We start from the raw sequence: 27,399 nt of genomic DNA, 5'->3' as shown, positions 1-27,399 counted from the left end.
CTTAGTACAGTGCTCGGCACACAGTAAGCGCTCAATAAATATGATTGAATGAATGAATGACTTCCCCTCAGCCCTTCCTCCAGTTCAAGAAAGGGGAGAAGTCAACAGCTGTGTGAGACGTGGATTTGAGTGGGGAGGGTAGTAGCGGGAAAGGAAATTTTTAGGGTATGGAGAGGGGCCAGGAAAGGCAGAGAGCATAGGACCGCGGGAAGGGAAGGGAAGGAAATGAGGGCTACAAACCGGGGTGGGGCTTAGCTCAACAGTAAAGATATCAAACACATAATTCCTGAGGAATTAGATCTCAGATCTCAGGGAGAGAGTGACAGGGAGCTTAATACTACACTCCATTGACTGATTGATTAACTACAGGTGATCAAAGGATTTATACAAATGTTCTGGGATGCTCCATATCCTTCTGCAGGATACATAACATTGTAAATTCCTCCTATATTAGGGATTGCCAAACACGTTGCCTTCAGGGATACCAGTACTTTCCAAATGACTAAATGATATACAGCCGCTTTGACTATATTTCCCTACTAAATGTATTCTGTCACATTGACTAATTTTATGTTTATCTTCCTATCTTTCCCTGCCTTCCCTGTTGGATTTTAAGTTCCTCGAAGACAGAGGCCTTTGCTTTTTCTTCTTTAAATTCTCTCAGAACCCCATACAGTGCTTTGACTGGCCAATAACACTAATCATAATAATAATAATAATAATGACATATATTAAGTATTTACTAGGTGTCAAGCACCTGGTCTAAGCACTGGGGTAGTTATAAATTAATTAGGTGGAACACAGTCCTTGTCTCACAAGGGGTTTACAGTCTAAGTAGGAGGGAGAGTAGGTAGTCAATTAATCAATCAATCGTCTTTTTTTGAGCACTTACTGTGCAAAGAACATTATACTAAGAACTTGGGAGAGTACAATTTAACAGAGTTGGTAGACACGTTCTCTGCCCAGAAGTCAGACATTGCTATAAATTACAGATAGGGGAAATGGCAGGTGATACAGATATGTGCCTAAGGGACTTGGGGATAAGAGTGGGGTGAATATCAAGTGCTTAAGGGGTACACCACCATGTGCATATGCAATGCAGAAAGGAGAGCAAATAGGGGAAATGAGTCATTGATGGCAACGAGGAGTCTTGGAAATAATTTAATCTGTAAGGTCAACAATCCCTAAGAAGAGCGCCTAAATAATTTTACAATTTGTTGAGCACACAGAAGTTCCTGCTGACCTTCGAATGGAGCGACGTGCTAAAGGATTTGTTTTTGTTGGGTCACAAAACTCCTCTAACAGTCTTCGAGGTCAACCATTCAATAAAAGAACAATCCATTTGGGAGACTCGATCATCATCATCGGCATCAATGACTTCACCTGTTCCTAAAATGCAATTTGAGAGTGAAAAGATGAAAGTCGAGATTGAAAGTTTTCAAGGAGTCGAACCTCTCCCTGTTCTCTACTAACACACTCATGGTTACTCAGGGAGGGAAGGCATCCTAATTAAGCAGCTAAAAGAATTTAGCCAACTGCTTTCAGTAAGGGTTGTGGCAAGTTTCAGCGGGTAGTCTCAATATACCATCTCAATACGGGAAATTCCATAGCTAAATAGTGCTAGTTAAGGAATTAATGAACTATTTACATGGAGATAAGTATCATTTCACAATTTTAAAATGTCTCCCTGACTACAGAGCATAAGTGGCCCGCATAAACTCTCCTGTGCTATAAAACAAGGAGGTTACTGTCTTCTAATGCTTCCAATGACAATATTAAATTATCAATTGCAAATATACCTCAAGCCTCAGTATAAAAATGCAAATTTCTTCACAAATTAAAGATGAATCACTATATTATGGTGGTGTCAATATACTGAGCTTCAAATTCAGTCAAAAAATATTTTTTTTTAAATAGCGGATAAATCAGTACCCATTCGTTGCAGAGTAATGATTATATACAAATATTCACTCATGCAGAATATATAGCTAATGGTTCTATGTCTAAAAAAATACAGATTAGAAATGAAAAGTTATAAAACTGAATCAAGGCCATTATTTTATCCTGCACTAGAAAAGAAGATTTCATTAACATACACAGTGAATTATTGTCAATTTTCAGTCTTTTCTTGTTCAGCTACAGGAAAATCGGTTTCAAACTTCTTCTTGAGGCCTCTCAAGTACACCCGCAAACTATCTGGATCCAATCGAGAGCTTCTAGCAGACTGGACTAGCCTCGTGGCCAAGTGGTATACAGCCCTCTGTCTTAGTGTCTCGGGTGTGCTCCTTTGGTTTTGCTGTTTGTAAAAATACAGACATGGATTAAAATGTGAAGCTTATGACCCTTATTTTCTCAACTTAGCTCTGGCATTTTTCCATCCATTACCTACCACAGGGTCACAGAGTCAGAAGAGAATTCTCTCCCCACTCCGGTCCATACTTCATTCTGCTGCCCGGTTCACTTTTCTACAAAAACGTTCAATCAATCAATCAATCAATCGTATTTATTGAGCGCTTACTATGTGCAGAGCACTGTACTAAGTGCTTGGGAAGTACAAATTGGCAACACATAGAGACAGTCCCTACCCAACAGTGGGCTCACAGTCTAAAAGGGGGAGACAGAGAACAGAACCAAACATACCAACAAAATAAAATAAATAGGATAGAAATGTACAAGTAAAATAAATAAATAAATAAATAAATAGAGTAATAAATATGTACAACCATATATACATATATACAGGTGCTGTGGGGAAGGGAAGGGGGTAAGATGGGGGGATGGAGAGGGGGGCGAGGGGGAGAGGAAGGAAAGGGCTCAGTCTGGGAAGGCCTCCTGGAGGAGGTGAGCCCTCAGCAGGGCCTTGAAGGGAGGAAGAGAGCTAGCTTGGCGGATAGGCAGAGGGAGGGCATTCCAGGCCCGGGGGATGATGTGGGCCGGGGGTCGATGGCGGGACAGGCGAGAACGAGGTACGGTGAGGAGATTAGAGGCGGAGGAGCGGAGGGTGCGGGCTGGGCTGGAGAAGGAGAGAAGGGAGGTGAGGTAGGAGGGGGCGAGGGGATGGACAGCCTTGAAGCCCAGGGTGAGGAGTTTCTGCCTGATGCGCAGATTGATTGGTAGCCACTGGAGATTTTTGAGGAGGGGAGTGATATGCTCAGAGCGTTTCTGGACATAGATAATCCGGGCAGCAGCATGAAGTATGGATTGAAGTGGAGAGAGACACGAGGATGGGAGATCAGAGAGAAGGCTGGTGCAGTAGTCCAGACGGGATAGGATGAGAGCTTGAATGAGCAGGGTAGTGGTATGGATGGAGAGGAAAGGGCGGATCTTGGCAATGTTGCGGAGCTGAGACCGGCAGGTTTTTGGTGACTGCTTGGATGTTAGGGGTGAATGAGAGAGCGGAGTCGAGGATGACACCAAGGTTGTGGGCTTGTGAGACGGGAAGGATGGTAGTGCCGTCAACAGAGGTGGGAAAGTCAGGGAGAGGACAAGGTTTGGGAGGGAAGACAAGGAGCTCAGTCTTCGACATGTTGAGCTTTAGGTGGCGGGCGGACATCCAGATGGAGATGTCCTGAAGGCAGGAGGAGATGCGAGCCTGGAGGGAGGGGGAGAGAGCAGGGGCAGAGATGTAGATCTGGGTGTCATCAGCGTAGAGATGATAGTTGAAGCCGTGGGAGCAAATGAGGTCACCAAGGGAGTGACCTCCCTTCCCTTTATCATCCCCAATCCCAGCCCCACAGCACTTATGTCCATATCTGTAATTTATTTATTTATATTAATACCTGTCACCCCCTCTAGACTGTAAGTTCTCTGTGGGCAGAGAATGTGTCTGTTATATTGTGTTATACTCTCCCAAGTGCTTAGTACAGTGCTCTGCACACAGTAAATGTTCAACAAATATGACTGATTGATTGAATTCCACAGGCTTCCAATCTAACCTCGTGCTTTTAGGCAGGCCCACAATTAAACCACTGTTTCAATCTCCCATTTGGAGGTTAAGTCTCTAATGGTGACATTCTTCCACAACAAATCTTAATATTTTATGATAAAGTTTTAAATAGATGATTTACAAAAGAAATTAATCAATCAATCAATCAGTCATATTTATTGAGTGCTTAGTGTGTGCAGAACACTACACAAAGCACTCTGGAGAGTACAATACAACAGAGTTGGTAAACAGGTTTCCTGCCCACAAAAAGCCTTAAATTCAACAAAGACTGGAAATCATCATCATCATCATCAATCGTATTTATTGAGCGCTTACTATGTGCAGAGCACTGTACTAAGCGCTTGGGAAGTACAAATTGGCATCACATAGAGACAGTCCCTACCCAACAGTGGGCTCACAGTCTAAAAATCCATCAAGAATACACACTATAAGAACTCCTTGTTAAAATAATTAGGTTTTGTATGGCTGGTGACTCCCCCAGGTTGACACCCATTTTAATCAAGCAATCGATCAATCGTATTTACTGAGCGCTTACTGTGTGCAGAGCACTGTGCAGTGTGGCTCAGTGAAAAGAGCACGGGCTTTGAGAGATCATGAGTTCAAATCCCGGCTCTGCCAATTGTCAGCTGTGTGACTTTGGGCAAGTCACTTAACTTCTCTGTGCCTCGGTTACCTCATCTGTAAAATGGGGATTAAAACTGTGAGCCCACTGTGGGACAACCTGATCGCCTTGTAACCTTCCCAGTGCTTAGAACAGTGCTTTGCACATAATAAGCTCTTAACAAATACCATCATTATTATTATTATTATACCTTGGGAAAGTACAATACAACAATGAACAGTGACATTCCCTGCCCACAGTGAGTTCACAGTCTAGAGTGGAGGAGGCAGACGTCAATACAAGTAGATAAAATTATAGATATGTATATAAGTGCTTTGGGGTTGGGAGAGGGGAAGAGCAAAGGGATAAATACAATTACAGATATGAACATAAGTGCTTTGGGGCTGGGAGGGGGGAAGAGCCAAAGGAGCAAGCCAGGGCAATGCAGAAGGGAGTGGGAGATGAGGAAAAGTGGAGCTTATTCTGGGAAGTCCTCTTGGAGGAGATGTGTCTTCAATAAGGCTTTGAAAGGGGGTGAGAGTAATTGTCTGTCGGATTTGAGGAGGGAGGGCGTTCCAGGCCTCCTATCTCAGGTACAGAGGAAGGAAGAGACTCCTACTATCAATCAATCAATCAATCGTGTTTATTGAGCACTTACTGTGTGCAGAGCACTGTACTAAGCGCTTGGGAAGTACAAGTTGGCAACATACCTCTACTGCTACTATCTACTACTACTTCTACTACTACTATCACCTGCCAGATTCAACTTCAAGTTTTCACAGAGTTCCCAGAATGGAGCCCGAAGGGACATCTCCAATCACCTCCCTTTGAAGGAGCCAGCATCAAGTAGGTGTTGGCCGAAGTGCTTTTTTCAGGAAGTTCAAAAGATAGAAATGGAAACACAGAAGATTTTCCACTCATCGATAGCTAAACAGGGAGAGCCAATGCCACCACTCTGTGGTAAGTGGTAACTTTCTAAATTTTCTAAGACGTTTCCATGCAGATTTTCATTACTGCTTCTCATGGGTTGATAGGCCATTCGTTGTTCTAGAAATAATATGTATATGTACGTATACATATACTTAACTGCTGCTTAACTGGTCCCTACTGCTCACATAATATAATGGGATGGGCCCCACTCTGTTGCTCTTGCTTGACTACTTATCCGGGTCAATGTGACGTCTGTGAAATGTGTGGATAGAAGTGGAGAGCCACAGTTGTGTTCCATTTTTAAGATGACTAGCATGGGAAAAGGTAGTTTGCATTGACTTACTACTTCTTAGAGCAACAGGTCGTGAAATTCTGGGGACAATGATTAAAACCACCCAATTCAGGTCTCACCATCCAGTTATTCCACACACAACTACGGGAGGATCCCAGGCACAGTCCTCCTGAACCAATCTGGGGGAAAACCATACTGTGTGGATCGACCCCAACTCCTCACCCGAGCAGAGCCCACCTTACTAGGCTTACGAAGTACAGTGCTCTGCACACAGTGAGCGCTCCATAAATCATCATCAACAATCATATTTATTGAGCGCTTACTGTGTGCAGAGCACTGTACTAAGCGCTTGGGAAGTACAAGTTGGCAACATATAGAGACAGTCCCTACCCAACAGTGGGCTCACAGTCTAAAAGGGGGAGACAGAGAACAAAACCAAACATACTAACAAAATAAAATAAATAGGATAGATATGTACAAGTAAAATAAATAAATAAATAAATAGAGTAATAAATATGTACAAATATACATAAAATAAACAAAATAAAATAAATAGGATAGATATGTACAAGTAAAATAAATCAATAAATAGAGTAATAAATATGTACAAATATATATACATATATACAGGTGCTGTGGGGAAGGGAAGGAGGTAAGATGGGGGGGATGGAGAGGGAGACAAGGGGGAGAGATTGATCGATTGATTGATTGATTGAGAGGATTCCGGGCCCTGTGGGATTTTAGAATCTGTATCGCCCCTGATAAGCACTATCTAGTGAGGTTCTGTGATATGGAGGCAGAGACTGGGCCTCAGATTCTTCTCAGGGGCTTCTACCCATAGGCAGAATAACTTGGAATGACACCGCGGCACCTGTATCTACATGAGTTGACCCCAGCACTTGCTCACCAGAGACGAGTTCCAGACTGAGAGGAGAAACACAGCTGGGCACTTCCACTGCCTAATTCAGCCCTATGTAGCTGACCCTTGGAACTGCTCACCATGCGATCGTTGGATGTCCCTACCAGGCTACCAGCGGATGAGCCAGGGTGGCAACATTTTTAAATACTCCACGTAGTGTATTTACATAGGCTGTTTCCAGGTACAGTAGTACAGAATCATGCTATTTCTGGTGAAAAGTTCAGGTCTGTGCAGTAATTATAGAAATGTTGCAGTTGTCGATAGACTGCAACAGCATCTTCTTGGGGGAAAAGCACTCTATTTCACTTTCCCCTCACAGTAAATTTTGGGGTCAACGAATATCTTCAATATAAAACTACAATAAATTCTCTCTATTTCACAACTAAGGCAAATCTGAACTTTAAGATGAGGGTACAATTACTACTCTTTTGTAAAATAGCTAATGCTATATAAACATATATATACTATTTCTAGAACAACGAATGACCTATCAGCCCATGAGAAGCAGTAATGGAAATCTGCATGGAAACATCTTAGAAAATTTAGAAAGTTACCACTTACCAAAATGTGTCTCGCAATAAGAGTTGTGATCTCCTTTGCATCTGAAATTATTGAAGGTGGGAGTGATGATGCCTCAGCAGCTTTTAAACCTAAAAATATAAAACAGGTCATTTATTTCATCAACTCAGCTCAAGTAGGCACTTAATGTAATCAGATAAAAAAAAGTGAACTGAATTTTTTTCTAGAAGCTTTCTGGAATTTTTCACAAATTTCCCTCTCAACACTCAGTTCTGCCATTAAGTGTGTTTTCACCGTGTATTTTTTGACTAGAACATTGTCAGAAAATTAGGGAAAATTCACCCAACTCTGCAAGCCCATTTGGCTTCCACAAGTCATGGTGTTGGAAGAAATGATTCGTGGGCAAGAGTGCAGCGTCGGTATAGGTGAGTACCACAAAAATGCAAAACCCATTTTAAAGGAGCATCGGGTTTATTTAATCAAATTTGACCATGGATCCTGGCTTATTATGTGCCAAATTAAATTTATCTGAAGAGACTTCAAAATATTTCATCTACTGCAACAGTTCTCATTATTTCTCAAAATGGAGCTGGGCGAGGGACAGCAAGGTATGCCAACGAGAGGAAGAAGGAGAAGTAATAGCAGTCAAATTTAAATTACACACACTGAATGCTGCTGGCTGTGACAAGGGTGCAGCACTATCCATGGGGTCACAACAGGAACCTCTTTAAAGGCATCCCGGGGCCAATTTTCTCATTTCACGCTCTCTCAAAAAATTAGAGGTCATCTTCACAGCTTCGGAACTCTTTATGGAAATGTTTTTTTCAATCTTAAAAATAAACTATATTGCATGCATGAGCATTTGGCCATATTTGACGTCTGAAAGGAGGATTCTGTTTAAGAAACCATGGGTTGGAATTCAGCATAAATATTCTCTGATTTATACAGAATGCTCAAGTAGTGTAATTTCTTCAGAAGTGATTAATGAACTAAAAGGAGAAGATAGCAGCTTTTCTTGATACAATTTTGAAAGGATAGATTAAAAAGGATCATTTTAACTGAATTTCAAATAATCTGCCCTAGTGAACCACATGTTACTTAAAAAAATCCAAAAATTAAATTTAGAATGTTATGTAATTTGGTGATAAACATCTTGGTGATACACACGCAGTCAAGAACTATGACTTTGAGTAGATGCTCACTAAAAATCAATGATTAAAACAAGGCAGCAAATGTCTACACACCTACACTGTGACAAGGTACAGGGAAAGAGCATTATTTTTAACCAGTTATGCAGCCCTTGACCTCCAAATTCAGCCATTCACAACCCCATCACTCTGGTCTCCAGGACCAACATAATTGAGGAATTTGCCCCCTTTTTCCAGTTTATGCCTCACAGTTACAATCAGATCTGGAAGATAACAGTTCTGAGTCACTTTTTAAGGAAAAAAAAAACCTACCATAGTGTTTTTCTTCTGTGTGTCCTTTCGAAAGTTTGTAGGTGTAAGTGATTGACTCCTTGTTTCTCGTGCTGTTTTTCAAATGTTGCACTTCAAAATGAATATTTTCCACATTGGGGTATATGGCGTCTATATGACATAGTTCCAGGAAATGAGTTGCAAATAGTGTAAAAGCCTAAGTTAGAAAACAAGTGATTAACATTAGGACCTTTAAGACAAACTCAAAGAAACTGATTTGCATCAAACAAATCAAAATTGGAAGTGAGTTTTCAAAGTTAGTTGGAGAATACAGACATGTGCCTCACAATTTGGAGACTATGGTTATACTAGTTGGCTATTAATCTTTCCCCTTCTGTTGACAAATCCCTTTATGCTTGCAAAACATTTCACTCCGAAAAGGTAGTTCAGGAGACCAAACCTGAATAGGGATGGAGCAACCTTCTCTTCCTCTATCAATCAATTGTATTTATTGAGCGCTTACTGTGTACAGAGCACTGTACTAAGTGCTTGGGAGAGTATAATATAATAGCCTTGGTAAACACATCCCCTGTCCACAATGAACTTACAGTCTAGAAGAGGAGACTGACATTATTTTAAATAAATTAAGTGCTCTGGCGCTGAGGGAGGGGTGAATAAAGGGTGCAAATCCAAGTGCAAGGGTGATGTAGAAGGGAGTGGGAGAGGAGGAAATGGGAGTTTAGTTAGGGAAGGCCTCTTGGAGGAGATGTGCTTTTAATAAGGCTTTGAAGGTGGGGAGAGTGGTAGTCTGTGTATACCTGTGGTAGATTCCTGTTTCAAGTGTCTGCTTATTTACTATGCCAATTTTGTTTGGGTTCTTTTTAGCTTCCAAGTAAAGAACTGATTAAAGAGAATCCTGTTCCAGTTCAGAACAGCTGCAGATTCTGAAGTCAATCAATGGTATTTATTGTCCTTCTTCTGAGTGCAAAGCACTGTACTAAGTGTTCGGGAAAACTCAACAGAAACAACAAATATGTTCCCTGCCCCTCAAGAAGCTTACAATCTAATGAAGGAGACAGCAAAAAAATGTAATTGAATAATTTAAAAGGAAAGAAGAAAGGACAGATTTTAGTGACGTTGTGAAAGTTGAATTGACAGTATTTAGTGACAGACTGAATACATGGGTTGAATGAGAAAGAGGAGTCATGGAGAATATTAATGTTTGTCTCTCCCTCTAGACTGTAAGCTCATTATGGGCAGGGGATGTGTTCTGTTTATTGTTATACTGTACTCTCCCGAGCGCTTAGTACAGTGCTCTGCACACAGTAAGGACTAAATAAATATGACTGACTGACCAATAATGCCAAGGTCATGGGCTTGTGAGACAGGAAGGATGGTGGTGCTGGCTACAGTAATGGGAAAGTCAGGGGAAGGACAGGGTGAAAAAGTGAGTTCTTTATTGACATGCTAAGTTTGAGGTGACAGCAGGACATTAGAGATGTCTTGAAGGCAGTAGGAAATCTATCACTAAATCCTATCAGTTCAGCCTTCACAACATCGCTAAAATCCACCCTTTCCTCTCCATCCACACTGCTTCCATGTTAATCCAAGGATTTATCCTGTCTCGCCTTGATTACTGTATCAGCCTCCTTGCTGACCTCCCTGCCTCTTGTCTCTCCCCACTCCAGTCCATATTTCACTCTGCTGCCCAAATCATTTTTCTATAAAAACTTTCAGGCCATGTTTCTTTACTCCTCAAGAACCTCCAGTGGTTGCCCATCGTCCTCTATAACAAACAGAAACTCTTTACCATCGGCTTTAAAGAACTCAATCACCTTGCCCCCACCCCACTTTACCTCCCTGCTCCCCTACTACAACTCAGCCCACATACTTCACTCCTCTAATGCCAATCTACTCTATCTCGATCTCATAGAACAGTGCTTTGCAGATAGTAAGTGCTTAATAAATGCCATTATTATTATTATTATCTATCCCGCCACCAACCTCTCGCCCACATGCTGCCTTTAGTCTGGAACACTCTCCTTCATATCTGACAGATAATTACACTTCCCACCTTCAAAGCCTTACTGAAAGCACATCTGTCCTTCAAGATGCCTTCCCTAAGTTCTCATTTCCTTTTCTCTCACTCCCATCTGCATCACCCTGATTTGCTCCCTTTATTCACCCCCCTACACTCTGCCTCAGAACTTATGTCCATATCCGTAATTTATTCATTTGTATTAATGTTTGCCTCCCCCTTTAGACTGTAAACTCATTGTGGGCAGGGAATGTGTCTCCCAGTTCTGTTATAGTGTACTCTCCCAAGTGTTCTGCACGCAGTCAATGCTCAATAAATACAACTGAACGATTGAGAGGGAGGAGGGGAAATGAGGGCTTAATAGGGGAAGACCTCTTGGAGGAGATGATTTTAATAAATCCTTGAAGAAACTCTACTGAATTAATATCTATAAAAAGCCGTGTCAGAAACACTCTAACTAGGATCTTGCTAGCAATGAATATAAATCAAACAGTAATGGTATTTACTGAGTGCTTACTGTGTATAAAGCACCATATTAGGTAAGGCCCCCCCAGTAAAGTCTGGGATGGAAAGGATAGGATAGGCTTATCCCAGAAATAGGTTGGAAACTTTAACCTAGCATTGCCATGGAATATGACGCTACGTATTATGGTCTTATCCTGTTAACTTTTACAGAGAAGGGAGAATTGATCAGTGATGCAAAAAGGGGAAACACCAAGAGTTGAATCTAATGAATGGACTACAGAAATTTTCACGGCCTCAATAAAAGATGAAAAATCTACTCTTCCTGAAATTTATAAATGAAACTGCAATATTGTAGAGACTTGACAAGAACTGTCTGGCTGAATATTTGGTTCTACCAGCTGACAAAATTCCCTATTTCCTAGAATGTTATTCCTTTGGCTTGTCCAAAGCCAATAGCTACTAAATTTCAAGGAAAAAGTAAACTGATTTTGAAAGGGAAATGAAATGTGATCTGTCGGCCAAAAACCTGTGATTACTTCGCTTATTTTTTATAAACCATAATCATTTTAACTCTATCATAAAATGCTTTTAGAAAGTGAGACAGCATTTCAAATATCTTTCAGAGGAATTAAGGGGGTGAGCAACAGGGAGGTGTCAGGGAGGGGCAAAGTGAAAATATAACTACAGAAGAGGGTGGATAGTGGTGGCAGCGATGGCCAGATTAACGCATATGTTCACTAGGCAGAAGCTTGGGAACCCTGTGCTGGGAGGTGGCCCCAAATACCTAAATGAGGTCCCCCATCTAGGCAAGCTGTCATTTGTTCTCCAACCCATCCTCACCAAAAGCTGCCCTTCCAGTACTACCTGATAGAACGCGCTTCCCAAGCACTTAGTACAGTGCTCTGCACACAGTAAATGCTCAATAAATACGATTGATTGATTGATTGATTGATTCCCCTCCTATCTTTTTGACCATCTTAATATGAACTATCTTCACACTTCAAAATTGCCTTGTGCTTTATTCTGCATTATGAATTAACTATTAATTTACTATTATCTGCATCTTTTCCAATTAAATAAATACTTAATTATAATTTAAGTATTAGCTGTAATCACACTTAGATAAAAGAGGAACGCAAGAGGGGAAGTCCAAACTGATTTTTCTATCAGCAGCTCCGGTTGAAATTACCACCTGAAACGGACTTCAGACAGCGGCTCTGGTTGAAATTACCACCTGAAATGGACTTCAGGGTTTGTTTTGAATTATTTCTTCGCTTACATATTATTTTTATCTGTTCATTCTTAACTGTAAGCTCACTCTGGGTAGGGAATGGGTTGACCAATTCTGTTATACTGCACTCTCCCAAGCACTTAGTACAGTGCTCTGCACCCAGTAAGGGCTCAGTCATGATTGACTGATTGATTGACACCTTCTGCCTTCCCCCTTAGACTGTTCACTCTTCTAAGGAAGGATTCACGTATTTTATTTCTGTATGTTACCTAAATGCCCAATACAGTGCTCAGCACAAAGCAAAAGCTCCAGAAGTATAACTGGTACTGATTTATGGGTTCTACTATAAATGCTCTTCCTGACTTCCTTATTGCACAAATATTTGAGGCTCTTCAATCTGAAAAGCAATAGCAACTTCCTACACCACTGGAGCAGGCAAAATCTGAATGCTTCTCACCTAAAATTAAGACCATTTAACCATACTGGTTCCAGATCAACACAATCATGAACTTAGAACATATGAAGTACCCAAAATCTGATGCTTCAGGTATGAAAATAATGTTTCATACAAAAACAGACCTCAAAATTAAAATTACTTCACAAATGTTTACACCTGATATTATTTTATTAAAATTATCAATGTCAAAATAAAATATGACACCTTAAATTTTGCCTAGTCAATCACTTACAGGCATTTTTATTACTTCTGCTGACACCCATACTTCTCTCTTCAGTGCTTTCATCATCCATCATTTTCACACACTCATTCTCTCCAAGATACACACTCAGATCCTCTGACACATACATAATTTCATTCAGAAAGGTGGACACACACCTCTCAGAATAAAAAACAAAAAACTGGTAGAACATCCTTTCGTGGTAAAAAGACTGTGAAGCTCGACTCTACCTGAATTTAAAATTATATAGGTAATTGCAAAAGGCAGTTGCTTGAAAAAAATCCATGGCGTCTTTGGCAGATGCTTACACTGATTCTAAAGTTAGCCAAGGGCAGAACCACTGGCTTAAAGAACAGCTTTTGATGGCGAGAGAGGTAAATGACTTCAGATTTTTCAATTCCCTTCATGATGGTACTTCTCCATAAGTGAAGACAATTGAAAGAATACTGAAACAGCTTAGGTCCAAACTTGAAGGTGGTCCTTTGTCTTCTAGGGCTAAAAAGAGGAAAGACACCTCATCTTGGTTTCAGAGGCTCAGTATTCATGCGGGTGATGTCCACAAAACAAGCACCCGATTAGGACAAATTGCCAAACTGAAAAGGAATTGAAGAATCTTAGACGTAATGATTAAAAATGAAAGCATACCTTTAAACTCAGCAGATATTCACAGACTGCATAAGATATGCCAATTCCCTCCTCTGTATTAGTACCTCTGCCAAGTTCATCAATTAATATGAGTGACTTGTCATTAGCATTTTGTAGGATATATGCTACCTAGGGAAAAAATACTTTTGATGTTATTCACTGCTGCCAGAACAACTGTCACCGTGACTGAAAATAAAACTGGAAGTCTGTTTGTTCACCTGAAATGTAACAATAGTTTTACAGAGAAATTCTGCCATGTAGAGAAACACACACTGCTTTTATCCATAAACAAATTCTCAGTGATCAATAATCCCAATATAGTAATAGCTGGTGTGTACATAAACATATGCAATGCACATTTAATCTCAAAAAGAACAAATAGTGATTGTGTAAATTCTTATATTTCACATAGAAAATTATTTTTGTTGATATAATAATGATGGTATCTGTTAAGCGCTTACTATGTGTGAAGCATTAGAATGAAATAAAGCTTTGCACTTTAAAAAAAGATCAAGTCAAGTAAATATCCATTTTAGTAAAAAGAATTTGAGTCTAGGAATTGGAGACATGGGTTCTAATCCCAGTTTTGCTATTGGCCTGCTGGGTGACCTTCATCGAGTCACTTAACCTCTCTATGGCTTGGTTGATTCAGGTGATTATAGGGGCTCCCAAGACAAATTTTAGGGTTTGGGTTAATAGCACACACCCCCAACCCGCCCCACCGAGGTCCAGTAGTACCTTGATGCTTCCATCAAACTGAAGAGAGACACCTGTAGATTCAGGATTACTAACCCTTTTACCAAACACTTTGTCGGGGGAGGGATCACCAATGTCGAATCTGCTTCTACGCTTCCAAAGAAGCCAGGAAAACTAGAATATTCACCAATATAGAAAGGGTGCCCAGAAAGCAGCATGGAAAAATCACATGCCTGGGAGTCAGGAGACCAGGATTCTAAACCCATCTCTGCCACTTCCCCGTTTGGAGACCTTGGAGAAATTATTTAACTTCTCAGTGCCTCAGTTTCCTCATCTGTTAAAAATGGGGATAAAATGCCTGCTTTCCCTCTGCCTTAGACTGTTAGCCCATGTGAGATAGGGACTGTGTCTAGCCTGCTTATGCTGTATCTACCCGAGCATTTAGTACTGTGTTCGATATATAGTAAAGGCTTACCAAATACCAGTGTTACCATTATTATTGCTATTCTCATCACTGAAAGCCGCCATGAGGTATGACACAAGCGCTATTATCACATCTGACTCATCTATGTTCTTTACACTTAATTGAGAACATTTCTTTCTGGGAAACTGCACCTCATTTCATCCCTCCAAGGACAAATCCTGAAGGTGGGAAGAATACTATGGGCAGATGTGCCATGGTGCTGGGGACTGGAGTCTTCACTTATGTTCATATCTTTAAACTCTCATTTAACCCCCCTACTGTAACTGACTTTAGTGTCTGTAAGCTCCTTCATAGCAAGAATCATGTCCATTAATTTTACTTTACACTCCCAAGTACAGTGCTCTGCACAGAGTAAATGTTCAATAAATACTCCGGAAGGGTTGACTCTTGGTGTCCATATTTTGTTATGCTTTAGAAAAGTATAAATTATTTTGGTCTGCACTGATATTGTCACTGGAGTGAGGAGAAATGAGGAAAGAAAAGAGGAAAATGAAAGCCATACACATTAAGGGTATGCTTCAGATAGAGGCTGCATGCTCCAGATGGAGATAACCAGAATAAACAGATTGTCATAAAGGTTTCCAATGCATAAAAATGAATGGAAACCTTTATAATCAAAAAACATTTTTTTTTGTTATATGTTACCTATACTTTATTTCAGAGCTCAGGGAAAACGCTAATCCAAAATGGTCTGCATGTAGAGTGGTCAAAATGAGTCCCAAATGTGATGGCTGTGTCTCACACAAATATGCTGAATAGGAACAATTTTACAGAAAGTAAGAAATATTACAGAACAGTTCATCTTTCGCTCTGTTCATAAACTCTTCTACATATTCAATGGAAACATATAATTCTAAACATCTTGCCAATCAGCAACTATGCACATTTTGCACAGTACTTTCTCCAAAAAAAAAATCTACTTTCAGTGCTACATAAAAGAGAAATTGGCAGTATTTGACTGCCCTCTGGCTCTGATATCTGGGTACAAGCAGTTCTAAAATTTCACTGCAAATATCCATCCATAAATCCACACCTGCCTACTAAGTTACTTAGAGCTCGACATTTGAACATTAAGTACCTCTTTCATTTCTTTCATAAATGTTGATGAATTTGTTTCTATATCATCATCCATGCTGATTCTAGTGAAAATTTGCTCAGCAATTCTAAAAGAAGAATATTCGGCGGGGACGTAAGACCCTGTGAAACGAAGAAAAACACTAGATACGTACAAATCCTATTGAAATGGGTTCGATATATACATTAATTATAGCAACTTTTTGTGCCCCTATGAACCACACCATGAGGCCTCACTTGCCAAATTTAGGACTATCAACTTTTAAAATATTGCAGGTTTTAGAAAAGACATAAAAGTAACTAAGTGCTTAGGCCAGGATGGAAATAAAGTTTAACACAGAAAATAAACTTTTTAATCCATGCATTATTTTATTTAAAGCGCCTCTTTACAGGTCACTCAAGAGATCGTCAGATAATTGACTTTTGCTATAGAAAACTGGAACAATGAGGAGCTTCCAATCTTTGTTTTTGTTCTGAATATATGAGGAAGGGGGGTGGGAACACTGCTTTTCATGCCACCATCACAAGCCCATTTGAGACAGTGACCTCTCCTGCTCACTAATTCCCCAGGTCTGGTGGCTTAGAATGAAGAAAAGACCAGGCTCCTACTGCACATACCCGTGGTCATGTCAACATGCATGTAATATAGCATGGCCACATTCATAGTTGCCGGGGCACATCTGAGAGCTTGTCAAACCACAGCGAAGGGTCATGGCTCAACAGTTGGGGAACATTACATTTGGGGTTGATAATGATTAGGAATCAAGTCTGAAAATATCAGTGGTTGAGATTTAAATCTGTGGAGGAAAACCTCTTTCATAAGAGTAAATTTGGGAAAAATTGAAAAATAAAGTGAACTGCTGACTTGTCTAGGTTAGAAACTCTGAACACAAACCGCTATTTGGAAATTTAACTATGGCACTGGAAATTGGGAATTAAATTTGTAATTTTGACACTACAGTCATAGCTTTTGCATTGAAATGTACACCATCTTTCTATCTTTGTTCTCTTGGGATTTAGTTATGTAGCTACAAAACAATAATACTGTTTATTTTCCATGGTTTCTTAGACACAAAAATGGTTATATTTATAAATGAAACATGCTTGCAATTACTTGCTTTGAAAGTGCAGTCTGAAGAGATTGCTGATGAAATTTACAGAGGCATTAAAAAAATTGGAGCCACACACTCGAATCCAAAGGTCATTTCAATACTGTTGGCTCAGAACTATCATTCTTGGGAAATTTGCCAGGACTTAGAAATCCCCTGTGGTTAAACACGTTGGAATTCTGGTGCTTCTCCCATCAGTTTCGGCCAGATAAAACCTAGGCTGTTGGTGGCACCATGAGTAGAGAGGGCACTTAAATCTGCTGTACAAAGCTTTTCACACCTCAGTGACTGGATGGATACGTGTCAATTAGCACCACAAAGGTATAACTTTAGATTGGGTAAGGGCTCGCAAGGGTTACATCTCCCAACCCCCTCCACAGTTGCAAGCAAATTCAGTCCCACAGGTTGGCTGTGACAACAGCCCAGTGCCCGAGTACCTAGCCTGAGACCAGACACAGTTCAAACCAGTCATGCCAGCTGACCATCTTGACTCCATGCTGCCTAGAGTGAGATCCATTCTCAACAACTACTAAACTATTACTGATCTTCGCTGAAATTACCGCACATTTACCAAAAAATGCAGGAGACAATGCTGATGGCCAACTTGTTCATCTGGATAGGAATTTCCAATACACATTCTTCAATCACTCACATTAAGTGGCTTCTGACTGGACAAACGAGTCCCCGAATACGAGTTTTAAGTGATTCTGGGTCTCGGGCATTTGAAAACAAAGCTACTTAATAGTAATTTCAAATCACAGACTGCAAAGATAAGATTATTACATTTAAAGGGGGCTCTTTTAGGATTGTTACAGAAGTATCTGCGAAGCTGGATCAGATTGGATATCATTGAGATTCAAACATGTGAAAAGTACCTGAAGACGGGTTAAGGTTGGTACCTATAAGGGAAACTATAGCTCACCAATTTGGGCCATAATCTGACAGAGAGCAATCTGCTTTAGGTAAGTTGATTTGCCACTCATATTTGGTCCAGTAATGATAACAAAATTGCTCCCCTCCAAAATATATGTATCGTTAGCAACAGGTTTTTCCATCGATATCTTCTCAAGAATGGGGTGCCATCCCTGTTTGACACCCAAAGTATTGGTGAATTCCGGCCGAACTAAAGAAGAAATCAAAGTTTTAAATATTTAAAAGCCTATAGAAATATCAATTGCCAATCTGCATACTTACATAACTAGGTCTAAATGATAATTATATAGCCTACAAGTGCTTCTTCTCATTCCTCTTGACAAAAGAAAGTTTATTTTTAAAAAGCTACTGCATTTTTAAGATGGAAATTGCTGCTGTGAGTATACTCTTTACTACTCATTTAAAATACGTCCCAAACTACAGTGGTTTGCTAAATGAACACACCAAGGCATGGTCAGAGGCAAGTAGGATAGCTAATTCTCAATTAACCATGAAGATTCATAGACGGTCCACACACTTTCTTTTAGCCTACTAAACTCTCCCAAGCACTTAGTGCAATGCTCTGCACATAGTAAGTGCTCACTAACTACCACTGATTGATTGACTGACTGACAACTGGTTTGTTTTTAATATCCCCCTCCCTTCCCCGACCCACATTCTGATGGAGTTTTAGGAAGTGGTGAGAATGCCCAAAGCAGACAGCAAGAAGGGAAATACCCAACTCTTAAATAATCAACCATTTAGTTTATGGAATGATAAGCAAAAGAAAAGACTGTATAAAGTAAAAAGGGGATGGCCATAGTAAGAGGCAGGCTCCAAAACTGAACTCTACCTACAGATACACAACACTAGGTTTGGAAAGGTCACATATTAGTCTTTTCAATTAAATTTAAAGTCTTGGGAAGAAACAACATAATCAGCAGCATCTCCTAAAATGGAAAAAGACAGCTAGCTCCAACAACCTCTCCACTCCAAGAGGGTGCTAGTTATGCATCATCTTGAGATTGGGGAGGAATGGGGTTGCTCTAAATATCCAATTTCTCTGAAACATCTCACAGCTGACTGAAACCTGAACTCTCTGTGCCTCGTCCTCATCTCTCCTGCTACTGACCTCTTGTGCACACCCTCCCTCTTGCTTAGAGCTATATCTGTAATTTATCATATCCTGTAATTTAATATAGTCATAATTTATTTATTATACCATTATTTATTTATATTAATGCCTGTCTCCCCCTCTAGACTGTAAGCTTGCTGTGCACAGGGAACATGTCTACCAGCTCGGTTATATTGTACTCTCCCAAAGTGTTCTGCACACAGTAAGTGCTCAATAAATGCAATCGATTGATTTATTAACTGATCAGAACTCCCTCACTCTTCACTGCTCTTCCCATCTTCAATGCCCTCCTGAAATCACAACTCTTTCAGGAGGCCTTCCTTGATATTAATCTTTCTTCTCCTAACCTATTCCTCACTTCCTACCACTCCAGCACTTCTGCACAACCTAAGCACTTGAGTACTTACCCCCAACCACTGGTGTCACATATGCACAGACCTTTAAACTCTGTAGCTACCCGCTAACTGTAATTTATTTTAGTGTCTGTCTTCCCGGCTAGACTGTAAACTCCTTGAGGGCAGAGTCTGTGTCTACTAACTCTATTCTACTCTCCCAAGTGCTTAGTATGGTGCTCTGCACAAAGTGCTCAATAAATACTCCTGATTGATTGATAATATGGAAAAAAATGAAGTCATGTGAACCAAGGTGTACATTTTTCTTCCACTGCAAGGAAAAGCAGAGACACAGCAGCCAGATGGAAGAGTTCCAAAGGGCTTGAGCCCAGGCGGCCAGAGCCAGACTTTATATATAGTAACTTGAAAAAGGGGAGAATTATCCCCTCAGCAAATCGTTTGTATAAAAATATCAAATCTATATTCTTATCATCAATTGTATTTATTGAGCGCTTACTGTGCGCAGAGCACTGTACTAAGCACTTGGGAAGTACAAGTTGGAAATATATAGAGACAGTCCCTACCCAACAGTGGGCTCACAGTCTAAAAGACTATTCTTATGCCACTTTAACCTTCCCAGGGTAGGGGAACAGAAGGACAGAGGGGAAAAAAATAACTTCTCTCCTTCTACAACCCAACCCTCACGCTTCGCTCCTCTAGCTAAACTTCTCACTGTACCTCCATCTCACCTGTCTTGCCGCTGACCCCTGGCCCACATCCTGTTTCTGGCCTGGAGTTTTTCTCCCTCCTCAAATCTGACAATTACTCTCCCCCCACCCCAAGCCTTACTGAAGGCACATCTCCTCCAAGAGGCCTTCCCAGACTAAACCCCACTTTTCCTCTTCTCCCACTCCCTTCTGCGCTGCCCTTTATTCATCCTCCCTCCCAGCCCCACAGCACGTATGTACAGATCTGTAATTTTATTTATTTCTATTGATGTCTCCCTCCCCGCCTCTAGACTATAAACTCGTTGTGGGCAGGAAATGTTGATGTTTATTGTTGTGTTGTACTTTCCCAAGCGCTTAGTACAGTGCTCTGCACAAAGTAAACACTCAATAAACACGATTAAATGAACGAATGAATGAAAATGAGGCTGAATATTATTGTTGTACTCCTCCATAATTTCCAAGAAATTCTTAATTGCTTTCAAGTATATTTCAAGGAGTTGACTTTAATTTATAATATCTTGCTCCTCTCCCAATCAATCAATCAATCGTATTTATCGAGCGCTTACTGTGTGCAGAGCACTGGACTAAGTGCTTGGGAAGTACAAGCTGGCAACATATAGAGACGGTCCCTACCCAACAGCGGGCTCACAGTCTAAAAGGGGGAGACAGAGAACAAAACCGAACATACTAACAAAATAAAATAAATAAATAAATAATCTCCCAGTGCATCATCATATCAAAAGTCCCAAGAACTGACTCTTAGGAATTTGGGAGCACTGTGATTTCCAAGCAGAATCAAGTCTAAAAATGTGTACTCTACTGAAAAAGCACTATTTTTTGACCTTCATGTTAGACTGCAAAATCTACCACTTTAATTTGAAATGTACATGAAGACTATCACTGTTTCTCATTGATTATTGGTAAAGGAGAATTAGTTCAATGCTGTTCTGCATAGATACTGCGGGTAAGTCTAGGAGCTCACAATAATAACTGATTCCAAAAAAATCAAATTCCAGAAGGCTACAAATGCCTATAATGCATTCAGTGTTTCAGTGTACAATATTTATAGTCTAGGGATCAAGAAAGGAACTTACCATAGTCAGAAAGAGTGCAGGCGTGTGCAAATGACAGCAGCATATCCAGCATTGACACAGTGTCAGACAATTTGTACAGACAATGAATGTGGTCGTAAATTTCACTAAGCAGTTTGCACACTATCCTGCAAGGAAATAACCTCTGATTTAGTTGCTTAATAGGGCATCAACTGCTTTATCAGAAAATACTCAACGTTGTAATGTTGAATTCATCATCCCAATGCAAGACGAATCAAATTCACACCATCACTCCGTCGATTAGATGTTTAAAATCTAAGAAAGTGGTTGTAGAAGTAATAGCCTCGAAACCTTTTGCTAGAATTATCAAAAATGCAGGGTCACAGCTCCGTGCAGTCTACCTTTGCCAAGGTGCTTTACCAAAGCAGAAGACGATTTGTTCAAAACTGGGTTGTTTTCCCTCTGGTTGATTTAGGGGACCTCCATTCATTCATTCATTCAATCGTATTTATTGAGCACTGTGTGCAAAATCAATCAATCAATCAATCAATCGTATTTATTGAGCGCTCACTGTGTGCAGAGCACTGTACTAAGCACAAGTTGGCAACATATAGAGACCGTCCCTACCCAACAGTGGGCTCACAGTCTAAAAGGGGGAGCCAGAGAACAAAACCAAACATACTAACAAAATAAAATAAATAGAATAGATGCAAAACACTGTACTAAGCGCTTGGGAAGTACAAGTTGACCACCAGGAGAAGCCGCAAGGACAGCCCTGCTTCTAGGTCTGCCAAATTTGAAACCAACCACTCCAGAGCCCCTCCACCTCCCGGGAGGCCATCCCAACCCTAAGCACAGAGGTGTATCTGGGCGGCTGCTGCAAAGGCACATAGTAGGATTAGCAACAATAATATTTATTAAGTGCTTACGGTGTGTGCACAGCACCTAATTAAGTGCCGGGAGAGAATACACAGGTGGGAATTTGATGTGATCTCCGTCCTTCAGGGGCTCACGTGCTTGCTGTCGGCTCACAGAGATATCCCTAACCCCAGCACAGCGCAACACTGTTAGCTCTACACTGTAAGCAGGGAGATGTGTCTGGTTTTTGTTGTATTGTGCTTTCCCAAGCGTTGAGTACAGTGCTCAGCACACAATACCCGCAAAATAAATACAGTGAGTGGCTGACTGATTGGGCCACTGACCACTGGGCAAGGGTAGAGGCATTCCCTGTTCAGAGTAAGAAGCCCACTGATTCCTCATGACGTTCAGGCATTTCAGCTTATGCCCTCCCTGATACACACACACAAAAAACACACACACACACACACAACTTATTTTTATTATATGATTCTAATCTTAGCAATTTCACAGTACCTTTGATAGCTTCAGTTTCTTTCTTCAACTCTTTAGTCATGAAATATCTTGATGACATTATTGTAATTGAAATCAAACAAAAAGTACAGTGCTCTGCACACAGTAAGTGCTCAATAAATCACACTGATTGACTGCTTAATAAGCTTCATCATTCACATTTTAACTCTATTTCAATACGAGGTAACTGTATTTTAATACATATAAGTTCTCTTACATGTAAGTCATGTGGTAAATTTCTCTCAGAGACTCTTGGCATCTTTCGTTCATTTTAATTAAGTCTGCTGATGTAAAACTGTATGCATTTTTAATTTTAGTAACCTGCTGGGAAATGCAAATTGAAGGTCAAAATGTGCCAATTTAACAGAAAAGCCTTCTATTATTGAAATCACACAAACTCACAAAAATCCACAAACTGGAAAAATTAGTTTCAATTACTCAGTATGATATATTTACGCACACCGCAAAGAGTGATCCAAGTGCATAGACGTGAAATTTATTAATCAAGCAACCAAATAAACAGGACACCTTTTTCTTTTCTATTTTTAGCTCCAGAAAATAAAGGGATTCCAGAAAACATGGATCTAAGCGATTTTGGTTACTACTCCAATGTTCATACTGAAAGAAGTGCATATAATTAAAATCCAAAATGTCACTCCCCTTTCTCTGGGTTTAAAAAGTTTCACTCCAACTTCTCTACAAATCATGAACTCACTAAGCTGAATTTGAAATCACTAGGATTCATGTAAAAATCAGCATGGTTCATGGGTATGAACCATGCATCCAATTTGCCTGTTAGAGAATTTCACTTCAGTTTGCAGGCACAAAAGTGATTTTAAAAGCAGCAGGGAGTAAGCTTCAGAATTTCAGGTACACCTGGATGCAAGCAAGAGTGTGCACATGTGAATGGGAGTTTGGGAGAATGAGGAACAGTAAAAACCACGGAAGTGGTGTCAGCTTCGGAAAGAACAATGAAGAAATCTATACAAGTGATTAAGGAAGAATGAAAATTGTCATTTTATTATTATTTAATCCTTAAAATAAATAACACTATCAAGAACAGTGCCTGGCACATAGTAAGTGCTTAATAAATACCATAATAATAATAATTAAATGGATAATAATCATATGATTTTTTAAAAGTTCCGGTATGTTTTTCTACATAATTATTTCTTCTTTCAAAGCATCAGATTTAGTAATGGCTAGAGATCTTAAGTCCTGGGTAGCCCTGATTTCAGAACAATATGGTAGTTCACGATACTTTTATTTATAATAATCTTACGACAAAACATTTCCAGAATGAACCTTTATAAATTCTGAAGGAAGTTGACCATTGGGTAATGCTGAACAATTTATATTCATCTGGATGAAAAATCCTCTAGCAGAGCTGAAACTTGTCTTTAAAGGCAGACCGTACTTTTCTGCCAGCTGTGTTATCATTCCTGTTTTCCCCAAAATACAAAAAAGTCAAATTTTAATTATAAAAGTGCTTTGTTCACATTTAGACACCTCAACCATTTTTTTCCTCATATGTGCAAAGATCACCTGGTTTTAATTATGCTTTAAAATCATTCATCTTTACAAATCATTGAAATGATTGAAATTTTACGTAAGTTTATTACTGTATAAGTAGTCCTATTCTGAAAGATCATCAAAGGGAAGAGGATTTTATGATGGAAAATGGCAAAAGTTACTTTGAACATTTTCAGATTGTTACTTGCAAAAGTTAGATTACTCCATGTTAGGGTTTTTGAAAGAAAATCAACACACAAAGAACCCTACATACTTATAAAACATCATAAACACCAAAACACTTCCTTCTATTTATTTACTTATATTAATGCCTGTCCCCCACTCTAGGCCATAAATTCATTGAGGGCAGGGAATATATCTAGCAATTCTGATGTATTCTCCCAAGCATTTAGCACCGTACTCAGTATGCCGTAAAAAAAATTACCAGATTGACTCTAGCTACTTTTTAACAAAGTTTTGTCTCATAGAAGATAGCTGTAGTAGTCGATGCAATCAGACTTACAAAAGTTAGATTATTCCATGTTAGGGTTTTTGAAAGAAAATCAACACACAAAGAACCCCACAAATTTATAAAACATCATAAACACTAAAACACTTCCTTCTATTTATTCACTTATATTAATGCCTGTCCCCCACTCTGGGCCATAAATTCATTGAGGGCAGGGAATATATCTAGCAATTCTGAGACTGTGAGCCCAATGTTGGGTAGGGACTGTCTCTACATGTTGCCAATTTGTACTTCCCAAGCGCTTAGTACAGTGCTCTGCACACAGTAAGCGCTCAATAAATGCGATTGATGATGTATTCTCCCAAGCATTTAGCACTGTACTCGGTACGCCGTAAAAAAATTACCAGATTGACTCTGGCTACTTTTTTAAAAAGTTTTGTCTCGTAGAAGATAGCTGTAGTAGTCGATGCAATCAGACAATGCTGAGAACACAGAAACAATTGTAAAACTCAAGAAATAAAAAGGAGCGAGGAGTTGAAAGTGCAGCTTGTTAGGATTTTGGGGTTCTGGCTCTAGATTATGTCCCAACTCCCAGGGAGGCCATACCTAGTTTGGGTCCAACCTAGGGTAAAGTTGGAATGCTGCTAAAATCCCTAGTCCAGTCCCAAATCCATGATATTACTCCAGAACGAGCTTTATCTCCCTGATGTCCTTGGACTTGGGGGCATGAGGCTGGACCCCTAGTATCACTGTAAATCAAAATAAAATTCCAACCTCCCTCGCACCAATCTCTAGGCCTCAGCGGGAACCAGACTAGCTTCTGAGCAATGGGCACAGGTGAGCCCACAGTTGAAATTCTACCGTTCTACTCATCTACTCAAGACATGCAGGCGATTGGTTACTGCAAGGTCATTTTATCTAGATGCGTAAAAATACCCCCTTTAAAACGGCAGAAACTTGAAATACTTAATTAACGGTGAGCGTTTCTCTTCTGACGTTTAGATTTTATAAAGAAAGGTTGGAGTAATCTTTAATATCAAGAACTCTACTTCTTGCTGCCATTGTTGTTTACGGTACTTGTTAAGCGCTTACTATGTGCCAGGCACTGTTCTAAGTGCTGGGGACAATACAAGTTAATCAGGTTGGACGTAATCTTTCTCCTACATTTGGGCCAGGGTCTTAATCCCCATTTTACAGTTGAGGTAACTGAGGCACAGAGAAGTAAAGTGACTTGCCCAAGGTCATATAGCAGACAAGTGATAGAGCTGGGATTAGAACCCAGGTCTTTCTGACTCCCAAGCCCGGGCTCTATTCACTAGGCCATGCTGCTTCTCGCTATGTCTGGAGATCAGTCTTTTATTATTAAGCTTTCCTAGGAAATATACACAAGACTGCTTTCATTCATTCATATACTAAAACTTCAAGGGGCATTAAAATATATTTAATCTGAGTATGTAATTTAGCCAAGAAAATATTGACTAAATCAATAATATTCTTGGCTATTCATCAATCAAGAATAACGTGCAGTGGCTGAACAGAACAGATTCATGGCATTTCCTGGTGGCTGTCAACTATACGCAGATAAATACCTGCTATGTCATCCACAATCTCTGTGTATGTCCTTCGAGCTATATCGAGAAATTCATTGATATTTGATCTCACTGCATAGCATTTTTGAGTCCTCATGTTCAAGCATCCTTTCAGATATCTTGCATCATCATTAATAACAATTTTAACCTTTTCAAGAATGATTCCAAACCTGAGAGAAATTATCTATGGTAGGTAACGGACCCAAATTTAAACTTCAGTAATTACATTTTGTAAAATGTCAGTTGTTCGTAATAACGGATTACCAAATGAGTCACTTGACTTGATATTAAAAGGAAAAGGCAGTTAAGTTCAACATACTATAGGTGTCTACCAGAGATAGGTGATTTTCTTAAGCATAAGGAGGAGAGAGAGAGAGAGAGTGTGTGTGTGTGTGTGTGTGTGTGTGTTTGTGTGCGTGAGAGAGAGAGAACAAAAATTATACACACATCTCAATAGGAGTATAAACACATTCTCCTCTCTTACATTCCACCACATATTAAACTCCTTTGTCAAACCCCATGCCCCTGTCCCCCACACCTCTTTCCCCAAATGACCTGGCCATGTACTTTATGGATAAAATTGAAATCATCAGGTGTGATCTCCACTTTGAAAAAGGTGAGCAGAATGTATGTTCCTGGGTTATTAACCCCATCAGGAGTGAGTTTAAATCCCAAGTTTGAAGGTTGAAGTGTTTTAAAACCTTAATTTCACTAAATTCCTCTGATCTCTACTTCAGCTGCTGATCGTGTTGCATAACATGCTAACATAACTATTCCTTTAAAAGACCAAGCAGATTAATTCCTTCTAGACTGTGACTTCTAGACTGTGAGCCCATTGTTGGGTAGGGACCGTCTCTATATGTTGCCAACTTGTACTTCCCAAGCGCTTAGTACAGTGCTCTGCACACAGTAAGCGCTCAATAAATACGATTGAATGAATGAATGAATCTCCATAAAATCTCCCCTACTCCTCTCCAGTCCCTCCCTCCTCCAGTGCCCTCTTCAACTTTCTCATCTTTCCCAGAAGTATCTCAAGAGATCTTTCCCCTTCTCTCAAAATCGACCCCCTTCACCTGCACCTCTGATTCCAGCCCTTCACACCTTATCAAAACATATATCCCTCCCTTCTTCCACCCCTGACTGCATCTGGAGAAGCGGCGTGGCTCAGTGGAAAGAGCACGGGCTTTGGAGTCCGAAGTCATGGATTCAAATCCTGGCTCCGCCACTTGTCAGCTGTGTGACTTTGGACAAGTCA

General features: G+C 40.1%; 1 protein-coding gene across 1 annotated transcript in view; it reads right to left on the bottom strand.

The window, feature by feature from the left end:
- Positions 1-1,148: 1,148 nt before the first annotated feature.
- The window catches only part of MSH4 (mutS homolog 4), a 66,888-nt gene continuing 40,637 nt past the window's right edge, over positions 1,149-27,399 (bottom strand). The window contains exons 11-21 of the mRNA XM_038745479.1: positions 26,145-26,314; positions 23,880-24,016; positions 22,792-22,895; positions 21,246-21,370; positions 17,967-18,167; positions 15,940-16,058; positions 13,682-13,810; positions 8,668-8,842; positions 7,250-7,338; positions 2,097-2,296; positions 1,149-1,389 (exon numbers count right to left, since the gene is read on the bottom strand). Of these exons, the coding sequence (XP_038601407.1) occupies positions 2,111-2,296; positions 7,250-7,338; positions 8,668-8,842; positions 13,682-13,810; positions 15,940-16,058; positions 17,967-18,167; positions 21,246-21,370; positions 22,792-22,895; positions 23,880-24,016; positions 26,145-26,314 (1,435 nt within the window). The 3' untranslated portion in view covers positions 1,149-1,389; positions 2,097-2,110. The remainder of the gene's footprint in view (positions 1,390-2,096; positions 2,297-7,249; positions 7,339-8,667; positions 8,843-13,681; positions 13,811-15,939; positions 16,059-17,966; positions 18,168-21,245; positions 21,371-22,791; positions 22,896-23,879; positions 24,017-26,144; positions 26,315-27,399) is intronic.

The sequence above is a fragment of the Tachyglossus aculeatus genome, chromosome 4, assembly GCF_015852505.1.
Source record: "Tachyglossus aculeatus isolate mTacAcu1 chromosome 4, mTacAcu1.pri, whole genome shotgun sequence".
Taxonomy (NCBI): Eukaryota; Metazoa; Chordata; class Mammalia; order Monotremata; family Tachyglossidae; genus Tachyglossus; species Tachyglossus aculeatus.
Note: the sequence above shows the minus strand (reverse complement) of the source record. Positions and strands in the feature narration are given on the sequence as shown.